The sequence below is a fragment of the Idiotropiscis lumnitzeri genome, chromosome 9 (assembly GCF_059441095.1).
Source record: "Idiotropiscis lumnitzeri isolate Australia: NSW breed Sydney's pygmy pipehorse chromosome 9, RoL_Ilum_1.0, whole genome shotgun sequence".
NCBI classification, from domain to species: domain Eukaryota; kingdom Metazoa; phylum Chordata; class Actinopteri; order Syngnathiformes; family Syngnathidae; genus Idiotropiscis; species Idiotropiscis lumnitzeri.
The window spans coordinates 16,641,737-16,661,068 of NC_142399.1; the positions used below are offsets into that span (position 1 = coordinate 16,641,737).

At 45.7% G+C, this 19,332-nt stretch overlaps 1 protein-coding gene across 2 annotated transcripts in view; it reads left to right on the forward strand.

The window, feature by feature from the left end:
• thada (THADA armadillo repeat containing) overlaps positions 1-19,332 on the forward strand; it is a 78,187-nt gene that overhangs the window by 48,863 nt on the left and 9,992 nt on the right. For both annotated transcript variants that reach the window (XM_088305374.1, XM_088305373.1), the window contains exons 32-36: positions 7,906-8,279; positions 9,576-9,700; positions 11,932-12,004; positions 12,345-12,495; positions 12,627-12,749. In XM_088305374.1, coding sequence (XP_088161500.1) covers positions 7,906-8,279; positions 9,576-9,700; positions 11,932-12,004; positions 12,345-12,495; positions 12,627-12,749 — 846 coding nt within the window. The remainder of the gene's footprint in view (positions 1-7,905; positions 8,280-9,575; positions 9,701-11,931; positions 12,005-12,344; positions 12,496-12,626; positions 12,750-19,332) is intronic.

A 19,332-nucleotide genomic window follows, 5' to 3' on the forward strand; every position in this document is an offset into this window, starting at 1 on the left:
AGTATTAGTGCATCTCAGCATAGTATATAGTTTTTGGTTCCACTTAAAATGCATTAAACATTTGCCTGCAAACATCGTGTTTCGCGTTGGTGGATGGCTGCAGCACAGCACTAGCACACACACCTGACACCAGCTAACATGCCACTGTTTAAACCAAAATGTGAATCATCATACTTTTGACTGTTAGCAACATGCCACTTTACGTCTTTTGCATTCAGCAGTTCGCGTCTATGTTTTAGGCGCATGGGAGCTATTTTAAACTAGACTTAGCTCCTATACACACAGACACACACACGCCTATACACACCGACACACACACATTCAGAGAGAGAGAGAAAAAGAGAGCCACCACAATATTGGTATAATCGGTGGAAAGTGTGATATATAATATTATTAGCTGCTTAATCACGTTTTTGAATTTTGTATAGACTAATTTTGCTAGTGTCATCTTGTTGAACGGATGTATAAAAGAAAAACGTAATAAGCAACAACTGTGTTCGCATCCATTTGCTGTGAATCAAAACAGATGACCCTGCAACGTTTGCTGTCAAGGCTGTGCGCGGCACTCTCCCTCTAGACTGACTGGTAACAGAAGTCATGCCTAAAAGCCTTCGCAGAAGCGCTCTGCCTGTGTCTTTGTAGTTGTGTATCTATGTGTACACGTGTGCGCACACGTCTCAGTGGGGGTCTCCTCAAGAGGAATGTGAAACCGATGGCGCGCAATCTCAGACAGATGGTGGGTTTGTGCCTTTGACCCAGTTTATTGAGTGCTATGAAAAAAGAGAGGGGAGGAGAGGGTGAGGAACTTGTGTTTTCGGTTGGCCATGTGCTTAACACATGTTTGCATTTGACAGTGGGAATACCGAGGATTTCTTAAAACAAGCCAGTAGATTCAGGACCAGGCTACGCACGATGTGGCCCCTTACGTAACAAAATAAGCAACTTCCCTCTTATTTAAACACCTTGTAATGCCTCTATGATTAGTCTGTTTTTGCTTCATTTTTTCCTTTTATTTCTGCCTCTCCGTTAAAGGTGGAGTCTTCCGCTGTTTTTATAAATCTCACATTTAAAAATGTCATCTTGTCGTCCAGTGCAGTGAATGTTCTACTTACAAAGTAAAAAAAGAGTTCATCTTTAAAAAGAAAAACAGAAATAGCCTTATTTTTGCAGTTTTCTTTTTCTGTTGCTGAATTATGGTTAGCCATTAGCCGGTGTTTTCAGGTCTGCATTGATTTTAACGTCATTTTCCTCTCCACTTAACTAACCCCAGCTTTGCGTTATAATATTACTCTCTTTCAACTGAATACACTTGTTTTGCCAAATCAAACAATATTTACCTGTTTAAAAATTATGAAATACTCGCATTAAAATTATTTGTTTTTGGTACAGCACATAATTGTGATGTGGTATTACAATTGCATTTTAATCACGCGCAGTCCGCAGGCATGGTTGAAAATGTGTTGTTGTTTCACTCCAAGTCAGGGGGTGTCGCCACGGCTGATTTTCTGGACAATTACGTCGGCCGTTTTAACTTCACCAAACCACAACACTGGAGATTGTGCCTGCTAGAACCAAGGGACAAATGAAGCATTGAATTGTATAGGCTTCTTTACACATATGCACATAACCCCCTTGCCGCCACCGAGCTAGCTCGCTTCGCAGCAGCAGCAACTAGCTTTGTGCTGCGGATCATCTCCTCCGTGGTGACAAATGAATTACCCTGGTAAAGGCCTTATGTATTGAGGAACCGAGGCCAAGCACGTCATTGCAGCGTGTGACTAAACGGACCAATCACAAGAGAGAATGTGTGCTGTATTCTACGCTTAGCAACAATTTGTGACATGTGTGCAGCATGTGTTGCAGACGTGTCACGCACAGCACAACGCGTCAGTCACATGATGCAATGTGGCCGTTGTCACTTGCTCGTATGCAGGACTATAAAGAGGCCTTCAGTCAACAACATAAATTTGCATAGAAATGATGTTGGAATGAATTCTAGAGCCGGGCACTCAGTTGGATCTATAAATTTGTTTATTTTACGGGCTATAAACATTTAAAAAAAAACAACAGCATCAACCCACTGGCGTTCGTCAGGGTGTTGATAACAATGTTGTAGAAACATAATTATAGTGCCAATGGCATTGGGTGTGTCACTTCTGATACTCGCACAATTGCTTTAAGCCACTGTGGACGGCGATCCAAATAGATCAATATCATGACTGTCAACAACGGTCAAGACAAGTATAAATTCCCAGCAAGCAAATTAACAGATGTAATCTCTTCACTAAAATCATAATATACGTACTAAGATCACAAAAAATATGGTCACTGGCAAAATTATACTATGTCCAAATTTTGTCAGAGGGTTAGAATGTTTTGGGACCTCAATCTATTTCTGGGTTGAAATGGAGTAAATGTAACTGTGTAATGGAATTTGTAGATATTTTTTTATATAAATATCCTGCACTGGTTTGACAGTAGCAAAACACTCATAAAACATATTCCCATAATTAGACCTTTATCAACCACAGTGCATGTGATTGATATCCATTGCAGACAGCTTGCTAAACCTTGTTTTCCCCCATAATTGGCTACTTTCACTCATCGTCAAACTTCAAGATGTGCTTTTATTGCCCTAAATCTGCACCGGCAATCCAAATGACCACTTTTTGCCTCAAAAAATGTGTCCAACCTCTGAAAAAGTTCACAACTTTCCTTGATTCGAGGATTCTCTCTTCTCTAAGCTCTTCACAGGAGAACTATATTGCATTGCACTTTATAGGTGCTCACAGAACTTACAAAATACAAAATGGAATAAATACACCAATTTTGAGTTCAATGGAAACCATATCTTCGATGTTGAAAACTATTCTCGATAGATTACAGCTCTTATGAACGGACCGATACACAGGAATACACGGCATCCATTCTAGGCTTCATCTGAAAATGCGCTGATTATGTCTCCACCACCAAGATGATCATCAACTCCCCAAACCAGAAGCCCTGGCTGAATGCAGTGCTGAGAGTACTTTCGAAGGCTAGGCATACTGTCTGTAGGGCGCACAAAGCGTCCGCATTCAGGGCAGCAAGAAGAGAGCTAGAACCCTAGTTGCAGACATCAGAGGGGCCAGATACTCCTTTGCTCAGAAAATCCAAGGCCACTTTACCTCCAATGCCATTTGAAGCATGTGCATTAAGTGTATCACAATCTACAACACTGGGATACAATGCTCAAAAGACCCCTCCCTGCCAGATAACCTCCTACCGTTCTTCATCTGCTTTTTGAACTCCAACAAAAATATCACCTCCGTCAGACTCACACCACCTCCTGATAACTCACCCCTCATCTTATCCCCATTAGACGAGAGGAGAAATCTGCAAATGGTTAACCTCAGCAAGACTTCTGACCCTGACCATACCCCAGGACGTGTACATAGTGACTGTGCCCAGCAACTTGTGCTAACACACATTTTCAACACCTCACTTCTGGGGTTGCCTGAACCTGCCTTAAGACTGCGGCCATCATCCCCATACACAAGATCTCCACGGTGACGAGCTATAGAATGACTATCGGCCCATAGCACTCACTCCAATCGGCATGAAGAGCTTTTAGAGGCCAATCATGGGCAATCATCGGTCGCAAACTCCATTGACGTCACTGTGGATCCTTACCAGTCCATCTACAGGAATAACTGCTCCACTGATTATGTCATCTCACCAGTGGTCCACAGAGTCCTAATCCACCTGGAAAGCAGGAACTCCTACATCTACCTTTATTTCCTGGGTTTTGCCTTCAACACCATCACCTCACGAAACCTGGTGCATAAGATGAATGTTCTTGGGCTGACTCCATGACTGGGCATCTTTGTCTTGTACTTCCAGACCAACAGGTCACAAATTGTTAAGATCCCAAAACAGTGTCTTCCTCTCTTGCCTATGGCTATGTGCTGAGCCCCCTTCTGCTGTGTGATCTGAGCCCCCACACTGTTCACACGCACGCACACTGACCTACTGTACGACTACTCTAAGAAATTCCTGAGCTGTCATATAGTGAAATTTACTGACGACAAAATGTGTCAGCGTACAAGTGTGAAGAAATCCAAGAAGGTGTTGATGGACTTCAGGAGGAAGTGGTCTCCAGCTACGAGTATCTTGGGGTCCACCTTTATGAAGACTTCACCTGGAGCCAAAACACTTCCCGTCTTCTGAAGAAGGCTAACCAACTTCTCTACTTCCTCTGGAAGCTGCATCGAGCCAGACTGGGGCGCTATGTCTTGCTTCTATAGATTTGTAGTGGAGCCGTGTCCTCATTATCACGGTGTGGCAGAGCAGCTGCTCACCTGCAGAAAAGAAAGCTCTTCCAAGGATCGTAAAGTGTACTCAAATGATTGTGGGCTGCAGCTTTCCTACAATCTCAAACATCTTTACAGGCAAATCAAGAAAAAGTGCTCGCTGCATCTTCAAGGCCTGCACACACCGTCTTCAGTCCGCTCCCCCTCAGGCAGGAGGGCTACGGAGATCTGGAGTAGGGCCACCACTCTGAGGAACAGCCTCTCTACAAAAGCTGTTAGACGGTTAAACTCAAAGAGTGCTGTGTAGCTCTGACATCATTTGTATCTGTTATTGCTTGCACAATCCGTTTTGATTCATCAGACTTGTGCCGTGGGCGCTGTCACGTTAGTCCTTTTTACCAGGCCGACAACCACTAATTACGTTTGCCTCCATTTTACCAATCAAACGGAGTAAGGCAATCACGTGACTGCACACAAAGTCTCTGAGGCCACACACACAAGCCAAAGTTTCAAACTGACTAAATTACGTGAAACCCGTCCGAAACAATGACGACTTTCCTCACTGTAGGACTCACGTTTAGAAGAGGCAGAACACACCTAGCCTCACATTCAGTCTAGGTGTATTTACTCTTCAGACTATGAAAACAACAGCTATGTCTGAAAAGGTCTGAATGTTGATTGTAGTCAACCAAAATTCTGGAGATACCATGTTACACTTTTCTATGTGGTATCTTCTTGATGAGCATATCGCGCTTTGTTTTGTGTATAAACAAAGAAAGTTAATTTAAGAAAATTTCTTGTGGCTAAATTTGCCTTCATTTCTAGTATTTTATAAAGACTAAATTCATGATTGCTTTTGTTGAAGAGAATATTGTAGGGCGATATTTATTATCTATTCAACATTCTTAGTCTGATTAGAAAATAAAGACTAAAATAAATACGCATTACTTTGTTTTTCACTAATTAATTTCTCTTACTCAAGTAATGATTTAGATTACTTGATTACTCTTCTTTTTACTTCGAGTTGAGTCGTACATTTCCAGTACTATTTGCGTGTAAGAGATACAACTATCCCTTGAATGCAGCAACTTGTAGTGTGTTGAACGAAATGACGACAGAGCCAACTGTTATTTATTTCTCTTGTCAGGAAGTACATGTAAACACACGCGCAGTGTCTGGGGTTTGTTTTTCACAGTTGGGCTAATGATGGTGGAAGTTGATGTGAAATCCAGCTGTGTGCTGGCATGTAAGAGCATGTGCACGTGTCTAGCCAAGGTTCTAGCTTGACACAGCAAAGCCCCTTTACTGCCAATGTTTACAGGGCTGTGGACTGTACTGTAGAGAGCCACAAAGTTTACTGGCGCACTCTCACACAACTTCATACAACTTTACACATTTTCCTTGTTTTTAATTACCTTGCGACAAACCAAACTTATCATCTTTTTGTGCATCAAACATATCGACACCCATATCGGACACAATCGGTATTCATGCTGATGCATTATAGCATGTTCAAAGAGTGCTCCTGATTTGAATGCATTTGCACCAGCTGTAATAAGAGTCAGTGCGTTCTAAGGTTGCCCATCCACCCGGCCTATTCTTGCGAACATGATATCTCAAGAATGTCATGAAGGAATTTCATTACATCTGGCACATGTATCCACTTGCACACCAAGATGACATGAATAAAAGTTATTGTGCACAGGTCAATGACCCCTTTTTTTTACCATTACTCAAGAATGTATACACTGATCCGATTTTCACACAAATAACGATTAGATGAAATAAGCAGCTGCTTAACAACATGAAAAAATACTGTGTGAATATTTTCTTTTTAGAAACATGGTATGCTTTAGAAAGTGGATCGATGGATGATTTATATGAACATTTTGAGGGCTGTTCTACAGAAAGACTAAATCTTTTCTAAAGGCTGACTGTATAATCGAGAGCCTTTTCAGTCGGAGATCAGACGAGTCAGAATACTGTCAGATAAATCTGAGGGTTTTCTGTATATATGATGGGTTTTGCGCCAGTGTGTTAAATGTAAATTAAGGTTGCAATTAAGGTTTGCATCACACTAGCCATGCCAACTTGCTTCCAACTCTGTGTTGCAGGCAGGCATACATCCAGAGGGAAAAGCGGGAGAAGAGGGGTTTTCGAGAGAGGGAAAAACAGCGCGAAATAATTTAATATATGAAAATATATAAATAAACGACCCGTCGACTATTAAATTTAATTGTCAACGATTTTGATCGTTAACGTCGTCTTGATTAGTCAGCTAATCTTGGCAGCCCTGTTGATTATGAGTGGATTTAAATGAACACAGACTTAAGAAAACAAAGGCTGTTTGTGATCAGGCATGAAGAATCACATGACAGTTGCTTGAGCCCCCGGTGTCTTTTACTTGTACACCCTCACATATTTGGATGAACTCCATTGCAAAACCAGCATAAGATTGCTGTTCTTTTTTCTGTTTTTACTTCATCCACAGTGCAACACATGAGTCAATTTACTTGTCATGACATTTGATTTGTATTTAAAAGCAGTATATGAAATGTGCTTTCACACTACATGACAGGCAGTAGTATTTACATGTGACTACCTCAGTCATCCTCCCCTCTCACCTCCCTTCATCACTGCAGTCATTACTGTGTTCCTGCCCACCATTATATCCATTAGACTATGCTTGTTTGGCCCTGGACCCCCTTTTGAGGATCAGGTTCCATAGTAACCGGTCCTGTCTCCACAGTAACCCGGCCCATCTCTGCAGGAATGCTGCATTTCCCGCTCTTTTGTCAGGTTACATTTTGACTTGTGCTGTAGTCCTGATTGAATTACATTTGGTTCAATGTGTGTGCCTACATGAGTTAGACTACTTGGCTGTCAAAGCAGGAGCTGTGTGGTGTTTGGAGAATTACTGTAGGCAGGAGTGCAGCTTTTGAATTGTGTTAAGTTACTATAATGCTGCAGTGACTCAAAATGTGACTTGCATCTCAGAGGAAATAGTTATGTTTGCATGCGCCAATGTGTATTTATTTGCGCGCCCATCAATTCCCAAGTGTGTATGTTCACAGGTGGCTGGGTTGGCACAGACATGTCACATCCAAACACACTGACACAACCTTTCCTGTATAAAAAGAAAATAGAAAGGCACGGCGAACACTGCCTTTTTCAGGCTGGCTTGTTGTCTAATCTGGTGTCTTCACAAAGTGAAGTTGTTTTATTTAGCCTGTAAGGTTGTTGCAGTGAATTCTATGCATATGTCATCTGAATGTCTTCATAAACTTTTTAAAGATTCATGGTTTGTGCTGTAGCTCTCGGGCCTCAAAAGAAAACCGTAATGTCAGACTGTGGTCATTTCCTCACTTCTAACTTGGGTGCGCCAACATGTATATGTATATATATATATATGTGTTAGTACGTCCACCTCACAGTGTAGAGGTGCAGGGGTATGAATGATTGTGGTTGACTTGACTACCCAGCTGCGAATAGACTAGTTTTTGCATAACCTTGCAAACTCAAAAAAAAAAAAACATTAGACAGCAATCATAACCTTGCCTGGTTCACATCGGATGTATAAACTCAGAGAAATGCACCTTCCTCTATGTCTTAGATTCAGAGGTCAATAAGCTCCGTCAAGAGACCTTGTCGCTCCTGTTGACCTCAACCCTGATCACCAACAACAGCCCCACGTCCAACGTGGAGCCCGGGAACGTCCAGTACATGCTGAGTTTAACCAAGATAGCCCTCTGTGCCAGCGTGGAGATCCCTGAACTGTGGGGGAGGCATCTGCTCACAACTCAGCTCCTGGAGCACCTGCTGACATGCCCACAGTATGAAGTGAGGGAGTTGGTCCTGGAAAGGGTCTTGATGTGTCTGAAAGAGGAAGAAGACCAGAAGAGGACACCTGCATGGCTGAATGAAACCACCTTGTTGAAGCTCACAAGCATCGCTCTTCATGAAAACCACCCTCAGTGTCTGGCCAAGGTGAGGCTTTGCACACACGCATATACTCACACAAACAGGAGGTGTGCTTGTTTAGCTTCTAGACCATTTTAAAGCGGTGTGTGCATTAAGCTCTTAACTACAAACTTGGGTGTGGATAGAAAGACATGCCACACCAATGGGCTACTTGCCATTTCTAGTGCTGGATGTGACTGCAACACTTGAAAAGATGATAAGATCTAGATCGAGACTTTGTAACATACATAGCATAAATAAATAGTGCCAATGTCCCAAGTCGTTTTTGGCAGCACCCCATCCCTCTGGATGGATCAGAATTTCGCTGAGGCACTCCCTAAGTTGTTTTCTGTTGTTTCGTGAAAATCCAACCACACCCAAGGTTTTTGCTGGTACCCAGCGATTGCCTCTAGAGTGCTACTGGCCAAAATGACCCCATAGGAGTCCGTCTTCATCTGTGTGGCATCCCTCACCGTTGGTGTCCACCAAGAGATTCAGGGATTATCCTAATGATGAGCACCAACCCCTTTACAGCCACAGCTCAGGTCGGTCGCCTCTGCGATGATACCATGGGACATAGTCTACTCAGACTTAACGTGCCCCACCTTCCTTGGTGTTCAAAGTTATGTCGGAGGTGGGAAATTAAATTCTTTGACAGTCAATTAGACAGTAGCTACAAAGTCGTTTTTTTTTTTAACTGTTCTTTTTCAAGCATGTACAAATATACAAAGGCATACTCGAGCTCACGTCCAAATGTTTACGTGCATTGCCATCACTCCCCCACACCGCGCCCCACCCACACAAATTCTACAAGATAATATTTATTTTAAAGCCCAAATAACACATAGGGGGCTCCTAGAGAAAATAATCAATGAGATATGCTGGAGAAATGTCAACAACAGTTCTCTGTGGGATTTGTGTTTTGTAATGGGGGTTTCACTTGGCAGAAAACAGCGGCTTTCCTCCTCTGGCAAAGAAAACAGTCCAGGATAAAATAGGGGCTGAGGGTGGGAAGAAGTTGACACCAAAAATAACAAAAAACCTTTACAGCGGTATGAATTAATTGTGAATATTTCTGGGCAGGTGCTAGAGGGAGTGTGTAAAGTGTGCCCCTGGCATGGGTATAAATAGGGAGGCCCAGCCCTGCGTGGATAAAACATGACTTGAGAGAAAGGACACCAAACGTTGTTTTGATGGATTGTCCAGAGTAACTTTACTCACCCGTAGCTCTGAGTGTGTATATACCCATGAAAAAGCGGACTACATCAATATATCCTACTTTTTCTTACGCCCTCATCTTCCCTTCACCTTTGTTCTTCTCAGGTGCTCCAGGTGTTGAGCGTGTTGAGTTGTAGTGGAGAGATCCACTGGATGGATAGTGTGCAGCATTTGTCACAGGACAGTTTTCTGCTGCACCTGCTCGCTCTGGCTCAGCGGACTGCTCACAGGTCTGGAAATGGTCACTTTGACGCATCTCACTGGATTTGTGCTTGACAAAGAAATCGCTCTTTTTATCAGGGCTGTCAAAATTAAAGCGATTAATTTTTTAAAAAAAATCATCCGATTAAATATTTTAACTGAGTTAACTCAATTTTTTTCACATCTTGTAAAGCCAAATTCAAATCCTGGACCATATTAGGTGTACATCTTTAGCACATCATCTCAGAACAAAACACCATGCTCAAGTTACCACTGGGTCTTGCAGACCAACATTGCTGGAGTGTGGCGCTTATAACTAAATGTACTGTATAAGTTTCAAGAATTGTTTCAAAGAAAAAATGCCAGACTGCGTTTAAAAAATATATTCATGGGTCAAAGAAAGCTGTTAGGACAGTCTTTGACTATACATTAATTCTAAGATATTATTCAAGTAAATACCTGTTACAAGCTTCACAAAAAAAATAGTAGTTAAAAAATGATAATAAAAATAATGAGATGTTAAAATTAAATAACATGCATTCTGTAGCTAGTTGCTTTTTTTTCTTTCTTTTTTTTACATAAAATGTTTTTTGGGCTCTTTACCAGTTGAAACAAACAAAAAAAAACTACACAAACCTTATTGCTATTGCTGCTAGAATAAACAAGGTTGTGTTTGCTCTAATGTCTTATTTCACGGATCCAATTAATGATGTTATTGATAGATGCAAAATGCAAAATATTGACAGATTTTGATCCAGTTCAACAGATCAGTGTAATGTCTACTTTGCACAAAGACATCACCAACAAAGAATTAAAAGGCACATGAATCCACCTGGATTGTACCATACAATGCAACTTGGGATTCTATTTAAAGTAAGATGTTTCAAGACAATCTTTAACATAGTTATTTCCTGACGTTTCGTCGGCCTCGACCTCGTTTGCTGTCAGAGGCACTCTGAATAACCAAAAAGCCCATTTGAACAATGATCCGAGTTTCCGCACGGTCTCGGTCTGAGGGAGGCAGTGCGCTTGTAGTGTAGTTCCAAACCCCCCCCCGCGTTAGGGAATGGGGTTTGGGGGTGAGACAAGCATGAGGGCGCGTTTTGAAATATCATCCAAGCATGCACTGCTTCACTCCCATCATTCAGAAACTCCGAGCATTGTTGAAATGTGCCGTTTGGTGATTCAGAGTGTACCAAAAACAGAGCGCCGGTGCCCGCTTTAGGCACTCCAACTGGGGACGCAGCGTGCCAGTGCGTCAGGGCAGTCTAAATGGAAACAGTTCAAGCACTGCAGTAGATGAAGGAATGTTCTCAAATGAAAACCACAATGGAGTGATTTTGCAATAACCAAACAGCAAAGCAGCGAGGTGTAACTTACACTGAGGTTCACTGGCCACACTATTCGCAAGACTACTAACCCTTTTGCAGAAAGCTTTACTCTACAGTATTTGTAATCTCAAATTCCAGTAGCACAGTCTTGGTAGGGGTCATACTATTAAAATCGTAAATGTAATCACCAAGATCATTGTCATATAATTGTTCTGTTTGAGTGTTTTCTACTGTCAGCAACATTTAGTTTTTGTACTTTCTCGAGCCAGATTACTCTTCTTACAGGAGGATATGGCATGTAATATTCCAGTATTTGTGTCTATACTCAGACTGTAATCCGTTTGACATCCATTGACAGACACGCGCCTCCTTGTCAAGCCACTGCTGCACTTTTCTCACCATTTCAAGCAAGTACAGGCCTTAACACAGACCAGGTTACAAAGAGTATTAGACCTGTAAAGCCTTTTTCTGACCACCATCTTAAAGGCCAGGATCCACTTTTCATTCTAGTGGCCTCAAGGTTATGATTAGAGGCCAAGCAAAATAAGATTGGGTTGCTGGTTGCCCTTAATCTTCCCTGCAATTGAATGCAATTCGGGCTTTTGTATTCATGTGTTGGTGGAAAGTAAGACAATACTAGCTTGTTGTTTGCCAAGTTATAGTTTGCCAAGTCACATCCCCATTTTGTTGAAAATGATTTAAAATGATAGGCTCAGTTTGTCTCTCTAGTTTTAAAATCCACTAACAAACAAGGGTTCAACCCCTTAAGAGTCTGGAATTCCCTCTGAAATGAAAATCTTGAAAGAAGGGTTGTGAAGAGCAGCAGAAAACAGATATGTTATCTACAATATAGGACAAAACGTTGAAGTATGCTAACCATGCTCATGTAAATTGATGTTAACTGACCATAATCTGTTTGTGTGTTTTAGTGTGGAGCTGTATTGTGCAACCATGACACTGCTATCACAACTGGTAATCCAGGTTGTCAACTCTGAGTCAAAGGTAAAATCGAAAAGCATGACTGCATCGGTTGATAACATTTTTGTATCAACCATCAAATATGTACTGCGCTCGTTTCCATGAATTAAAGTCACAACCACTTATAATTATTTTTGTAATTGCCATAAACATTATAAAGTAATGAAAATGCCCTTTGTGCCTTTGTAACCTTTCGCATACGACAATGTGATGGGATTTTTTTCCTAAATATTTTTTTCTGTATTTTTTTTCTATATTTATTTTGATGATGAGATTTTATGTAATGAATGGAATGTATCAACAATTATCTTCAACTCTGTGAAGGCTACATGCATTTTAATATTCACATGGACGTGTCACGCAGGGTGCAAGTATAAGGACTTGCTTATCACAGTGGGGGGCACTGCTGTGCTCATCCTGCAGTGAAGAGCAGCATGTGGAAGTAAAGCTGATGGTTGCCAAGGTGCTAGTGGACTCAACCGGCACGCTACTGACCAACTGGGAGCTGCCACTTGGTGAGTTTTCAAACATAAACCAACTTGAGGAAATTCATTTGTGATAGAAACTGCTAGGGGTGTGAAACGTTGATGAAAAAAGGTGAAAAAAAGACTTCCTGCCGTGTTCTTGTTTGTGTACATGTGTTCAGGTCTGGTCGGCACGGTGTCTCTGTGGAGCAGTCTGTTTATGCTGTTGCAGGATGAAGACCAGGAAGTTCGCAGTTCTGCCTCTGACTTCATTGCTAATGCACCAACTCATCTGATTAGTGAAGGTAGCAGGTTCACACTCAAAGTTGAAATGACAGAACAAAGTCTAAATGACAGAAATGATTCATGAAAGACTACTATAAGTGCAGACAAACCTTGTATAAATGTTCTTTTAATTTGCCAGGAATTACACCTTTTGGTAAACAATCATTTATATTCACAACAACTTTAACACCAGGTTAATGTAATGTATTAACTCATTCAATACCATTGACGGATAAATACGTCAAAATCCTTTTTTTTTTACTGGGCTGGTCGTGAATGAGTTAAAAGTACTCCAGTTTGTTCTTGCAGAAGTTAATATACATACTCAAACATGTCATTTGTATCCCTTGGCTTTGCTTGGAACGCACATTTTGAATTTCCATGAACTCCTACTTTGTCAAATTTGAAGGGTTGAATCCAACTAAAATCGCTCATCTACATTATTTATATAATTGCCATCATTTAATTACACATTTCTAATGAAAGCTACGGTAAATGTCTCCACACTTCCCATTATGGTGACTTTGTATCGCAATCCATATTGGTGGTATATTGAAGCCATTAGAAAATGACCCCTCTTCATATATGTTGCATTAATAAGCATGCCATCAAGCTTGTGTTTGAAATTGTTGATGATAATTTGCATTCATCGCTTGTGAGTATTAATGCTTTTAATGTTTTCCATTTGGAACACAGAGGTTTTATTTATTTTGTGTCAAGGTTGAGGAAGATGAGGACCCAAACGCAGGGAAGCCAGGCAGGGGTAACTTAAAGGGCATTTATTAAACAGAAAACTAAGGCAAACAAGGAACTTGGAAAAACTTAACGACAGGAAACCAACTACAGGGAGAGGCGACAGGAACTGGCGACAGGAACTGGCAACAGGGACAGGCAACCGGGACAAGCGACAGGGACAAGCGACACTTAAAATGACAATGAACCAACAAGAACTGAAAGCAACCAGGGAACTAAATACACACAAATTGACGAGACAACGAGGAGCACCTGGACAAGACATGGAGGGTTGGAAGGACCGGATTGGTTGACACTAGGGGTTGGGTAAACGAGCACAGGTGGACACAATAGACAAGACGAGACAAGACACATGAACAAGGCCAAAACATGAAACCAAATACTAAACCAAAAATAACAAATACAAATCATGACAGTACCCCCCCTTTAAGGGACGGATCCCAGACGTCCCAAACACAAACAAAAGAAAATTGTCCAAAATCAGGGTGGGCGGAAGGGGGCCAGGAGGCGGGACCACAGTCCGCAATCAAGGCTGGTCAGGCGGGCGTCCGGGAGGCCAGACCAGCGAGTCCAGCCGTGGCCCTTCAGGCGGCCGTCCGGGAAACCAGACCAGGGAGTCTAGCCGTGGCCATTCAGGCGGGCGTCCGGGAGGACAGACGCATAAGTCCAAGGGCGGCCATTCAGGCGGACGTCCAGGATGACCCGAACACTGCATGGAGTCCGCTGACGAGGCTGAGACGAGACGCGGCGGCTGGACGCCGCATGCAGCCGAGACCGGAGCTTGGAGCAGCGACGGGGCGGGCGCAGCCGATGCAGGCACTTGGAGCGGCGGCTGGTCATCGAGCCCCGCCGAGACAGGAACGTGGAGCGGCGGCCGGTCGTCGAACGCCGCCGAGAATGGAACGTGGAGCGGCGGCTGGTCGTCGAACCCCGCCGAGACAGGAACGTAGAACGGCGGCTGGTCGTCGAACCCCGCCGAGACAGGAACGTGGAGCGGCGACCGGTCGTCGAACGCCGCCGAGACTGGATCGTGGAGCGGCGGCCGGTCGTTGAACGCCGCCGAGACTGGAACGTGGAGCGGCGGCGCTTCGTCGGGCGCCGCTGTGGCAGAGACGAGAAGCGACGGCGGGTCGTCATCCACCGCCCAGGCAGGAAACTGGAGCGCCGGCGGATCGTCGAGTCCCGCCGAAAAAGGAGCTTGGGGCGACGGCGGATCGTCGAGCACCGCCGAGGCAGCGACGGGAAGCGACGGCGTGTCCTCGGGCGCCGCCGGGACAGGGAAGTGGGGTGGCGGCGGGCCGTCTGGCACCGCCGAGGCAGGGATTTGGAGCGGCGGCGGGCCGGGCGCACCAGAGGCCGGGACTTGGAGCTGCGGCGGGCCGGGCGCAGCGGGGACAGGGACTGGTGGCGGACGCAGAACGTGCTCCGCCGGAACAGGGACTTGTGGCGGACGCAGAACGTGCTCAGCCGGAACAGGGACTTGTGGCGGACGCGTGGCGTGCTCCGCCGGAGCCGGGACTGGTGGCGGACGCAGGACGTGCTCCGCCGGAACAGGGACTTGTGGCAGACGCAGGACGTGCTCCGCCGGAAGAGGGACTTGTGGCGGACGCAGGGCATGCTCCGCCGGAACAGGGACTGGTGGCGGAAGCAGGACGTGCTCCGCCGGAACAGGGACTGGTGGCGGACGCAGGACGTGCTCCGCCGGAACAGGGACTGGTGGCGGACGCAGGGCGTGCTCCGCCGGACCAGGGACTTGTGGCGGACGCAGGGCGTGCTCCGCCGGAACAGGGACTGGTGGCGGACGCAGAACGTGCTCCGCCGGAATAGGAACTTGTGGCGGACGCAGAACGTGCTCCGCTGGAACAGGGACTTGTGGCGGACGCGTGGCGTGCTCCGCCGGGACTGGTGGCGGACGCAGGACGTGCTCCGCCGGAACAGGGACTGGTGGCGGACGCAGGACGTGCTCCGCCGGAACAGGGACTGGTGGCGGACGCAGGACGTGCTCCGCCGGAACAGGGACTTGTGGCGGACGCAGGGCGTGCTCCGCCGGACCAGGGACTTGTGGCGGACGCAGGGCGTGCTCCGCCGGAACAGGGACTGGTGGCGGACGCAGAACGTACTCCGCCGGAATAGGGACTTGTGGCGGACGCAGAACGTGCTCCGCTGGAACAGGGACTTGTGGCGGACGCGTGGCGTGCTCCGCCGGGACTGGTGGCGGACGCAGGACGTGCTCCGCCGGAACAGGGACTTGAAGCGCTGGCGAGGCGCCGGAACGGGGGTCAGCAGCTCTCGGGAGGCCAGAACGGGCCCCAGCAGCTCGGGGGGAACCGGGACGGGGCTTATCAGCTGGCGGGGAGCCGGAACGGGACTCATCCGCTGGCGGGGAGCCGGAACGGGGCTCATCCGCTGGCGGGGAGCCGGAACGGGGCTCATCCGCTGGCGGGGAGCCGGAACGGGGCTCATCCGCTGGCGGGGAGCCGGAACGGGGCTCAGCAGCTGGCGGGGAGCCGGGACGGGGCTCAGCAGCTGGCGGGGAGCCGGGACGGGGCTCAGCAGCTGGGGAGGAGCCGGAACAGGGTTCAGCAGCTGGCGGTGAGCCCGAGTGGGACTCTGGAGGCTGCGTGGTTTGCTGCAGCTGGCGAGGAGCCGGGACGGGACGCTGCAGCTGGCGAGGAGCCGGGACGGGAGGCTCCAGCTGGCGAGGAGCCGGGACGGGAGGCTCCAGCTGGCGAGGAGCCGGGACGGGAGGCCCCAGCTGGCGAGGAGCCGGGACGGGAGGCCGCAGCTGGCGAGGAGCCGGGACGGGAGGCCGCAGCTGGCGAGGAGCCGGGACGGGAGGCTGCAGCTGGCGAGGAGCCGGGACGGGACGCTGCAGCTGGCGCGGAGCCGGGACGGGACGCTGCAGCTGGCGCGGAGCCGGGACGGGACGCTGCAGCTGGCGAGGAGCCGGGACGGGACGCTGCAGCTGGCGAGGAGCCGGGACGGGACGCTGCAGCTGGCGAGGGGCCGGCACTGGAGGCTGCAGCTCGTGAGGAGCTGGGTCGGGGGCCGGATCCCTATCAGCCTGCCGCCATAGGGATTCAGGGGAACGGGAGACGCGAAGGACACGAGGGACCGGGACTACAGGGGCTGGTGAACGTGCGCTACAAAACGTGGGTCGAACGGAAGGTGGTGCAGAAAACGACTGTGGACGAGGTACAGAAACAGACGGACGAAGTGAACTAAGTGAATCGGAAAAACGTGACTCAGGGTGTAAAAAGTGGGTGCTATTACGAGAGGTGGCAGATCCTTTACTCGGGCGCCGTCGTTGACCACCTCGCGGAGGTCCAGGATAGATGGCCAACCGGGTGCCCAAGTAAAGGTCTGATGGGTGTGATTCAGGTGTGGACTCAAAGGACTCGAAAGGAAACCGTGACAAAAACTGACTGGGAGAAGAAAACTCATGAGAAAAATCAAAATCTGGGTCAAACTCGGAATCAGACAACTGAAAATAGGGGTCATCATCTAAATCTGAATTAACAAAAACATGGGGGGACAAAATGGTGTCGTAATCAAAGATGTTAACACAAGACGAAGAAGAGTGGCAAACTGGCTTGGCGGAACATATGGAACTCACACGAAGGGGTTGGTCGGCAGGCTGAGGGGGGTACCAGCTTGGGCGGCGACGGCGAACTCGTCGCCGTGAGCTTCCTGCTGGGTCCAGTATTGGTTGGTTCATTCTGTCAAGGTTGAGGAAGATGAGGACCCAAACGCAGGGAAGCCAGGCAGGGGTAACTTAAAGGGCATTTATTAAACAGAAAACTAAGGCAAACAAGGAACTTGGAAAAACTTAACGACAGGAAACCAACTACAGGGAGAGGCGACAGGAACTGGCGACAGGAACTGGCAACAGGGACAGGCAACCGGGACAAGCGACAGGGACAAGCGACACTTAAAATGACAATGAACCAACAAGAACTGAAAGCAACCAGGGAACTAAATACACACAAATTGACGAGACAACGAGGAGCACCTGGACAAGACATGGAGGGTTGGAAGGACCGGATTGGTTGACACTAGGGGTTGGGTAAACGAGCACAGGTGGACACAATAGACAAGACGAGACAAGACACATGAACAAGGCCAAAACATGAAACCAAATACTAAACCAAAAATAACAAATACAAATCATGACAATTTTGTATTTAAACGAATTTACGCTCATACCCCTCAATTTACCCTCTATTCTCATCCAGGCACAGAGCCAGATTTTTTTTTAGTAGGGTGGCCAGGGTGACACAATACCCCAGTGAGGAGTGGTCAGGGGTGGTTGCTTCAGTCATTCTTTATCATCCCATACACAGTCTGGGTTTTATGAAATAAAATATGCGGGTCAATGTCCATCACACTCATTATCAAGCACGAACAAATCTAAATCAAAAGCAACATTTTGCTGAACTTCATTTATAATGCTTTTCCATTTGCAGTGACTTTGCTTGTGTGTACAATCTCACAGTCTACTTCTGTCACCTGCACTGATTTGCTAGCTAACAGCCAATCATCGTGTTCAATAGTCACAGACAGCAATGCCATTTTACGATTACGGCTCAGTCGTTAAAATCCTATCTAAAAAGCACAATGACGCAAAAGACAACCCCACTTCCAATGAGGTTTGGACCTTCTGTTCAACATAAATAAAAACAGTATTCAATGATTTGAAAATCATGTTCAAACTATATTTAATTGAATGCACTACAAAGACAAGATATTAAATGATCAAACTCATAAACTTTATTGTTTGTAGAAAACAATCATTAACTTTGAATTTTATGACTGGGACACGTTCCAAAAAAGCTGGCACAGGTTTACGTTTACAGCTGTGTTACACCATCTTTTCTTTTTAACAACATTCAATAAACATTTGGGACCTGAGGGCAATAATTTTGAGGCTTTGTAGGTGGAATTTGTTCCCATTCTTACTTGATGTACCGCTTCAACTGTTCAACAGTCAAGAGTCTCCAATGTCGGATTTTTCTGCTTCATAAGCGAGCAAATTCAGGGAAGCTCCTCCCACCATCTCTCAATTACCCTGTTCAACGGTGGGATGTTCCAAATACGTGTTTGATGAGCATTCCTCAATTTTTTTCAGTCCTTTTTTGCTTCCTGTCCTAGCTTTTTTTAGAATGTGTTGGAGCCGTAAAATTCAAAGTTAATGATTATTTGCTAAAAACAATCAATTTTATATGTTTGAACATGAGCTACATTGACTAGTGTATTCAATTAAGTGTAGCTTGAACATGATTTGCAAATCTTTGTATTCTGTTTTTATTCATTTTAACACAACATCCCAACGTCAATGGAATTGGGGTTGTATCATGGAGAAAAAATTGTTGCAGACTATCAAGTGGTCTAAGGATACTGCATCCATGTTTTTTGTTCCTCCCTGGGGCATGTCCATACTGGGGTTGCGTTCATTATCTGGCTGGAGGAATGCTGCCATTGGGGGTCTCCTCTGTCTGCGTGGGTTGCGATCACCCTTGTGAGCTCAGTCATTTGTCTCAGCATTTTAACAGTGCTTATTTCGGTGGTTGGGTTAGTGGATGGGGTCTGTTTGTTGTACGATTTTATTGTTACTGTAAAGCACTCTGAGTTGGTATTTGTATGATAAGCCACTGTACAAATAATGTGGAATTTAATATAATTAACTTTAATTTAATTTACTTTAATGTAATTTAATTTAATTTAATTTAATGTGAAAATAGAAAAAAATCACAGTCCAAATGTTTCCTTTAGGTGTCTAGGTGGTCTCAAAATGTTAAGGGGGTGTCCAGCCTCAAGTTCCACCCCTGCTCTACATGCTCAAAACATTTG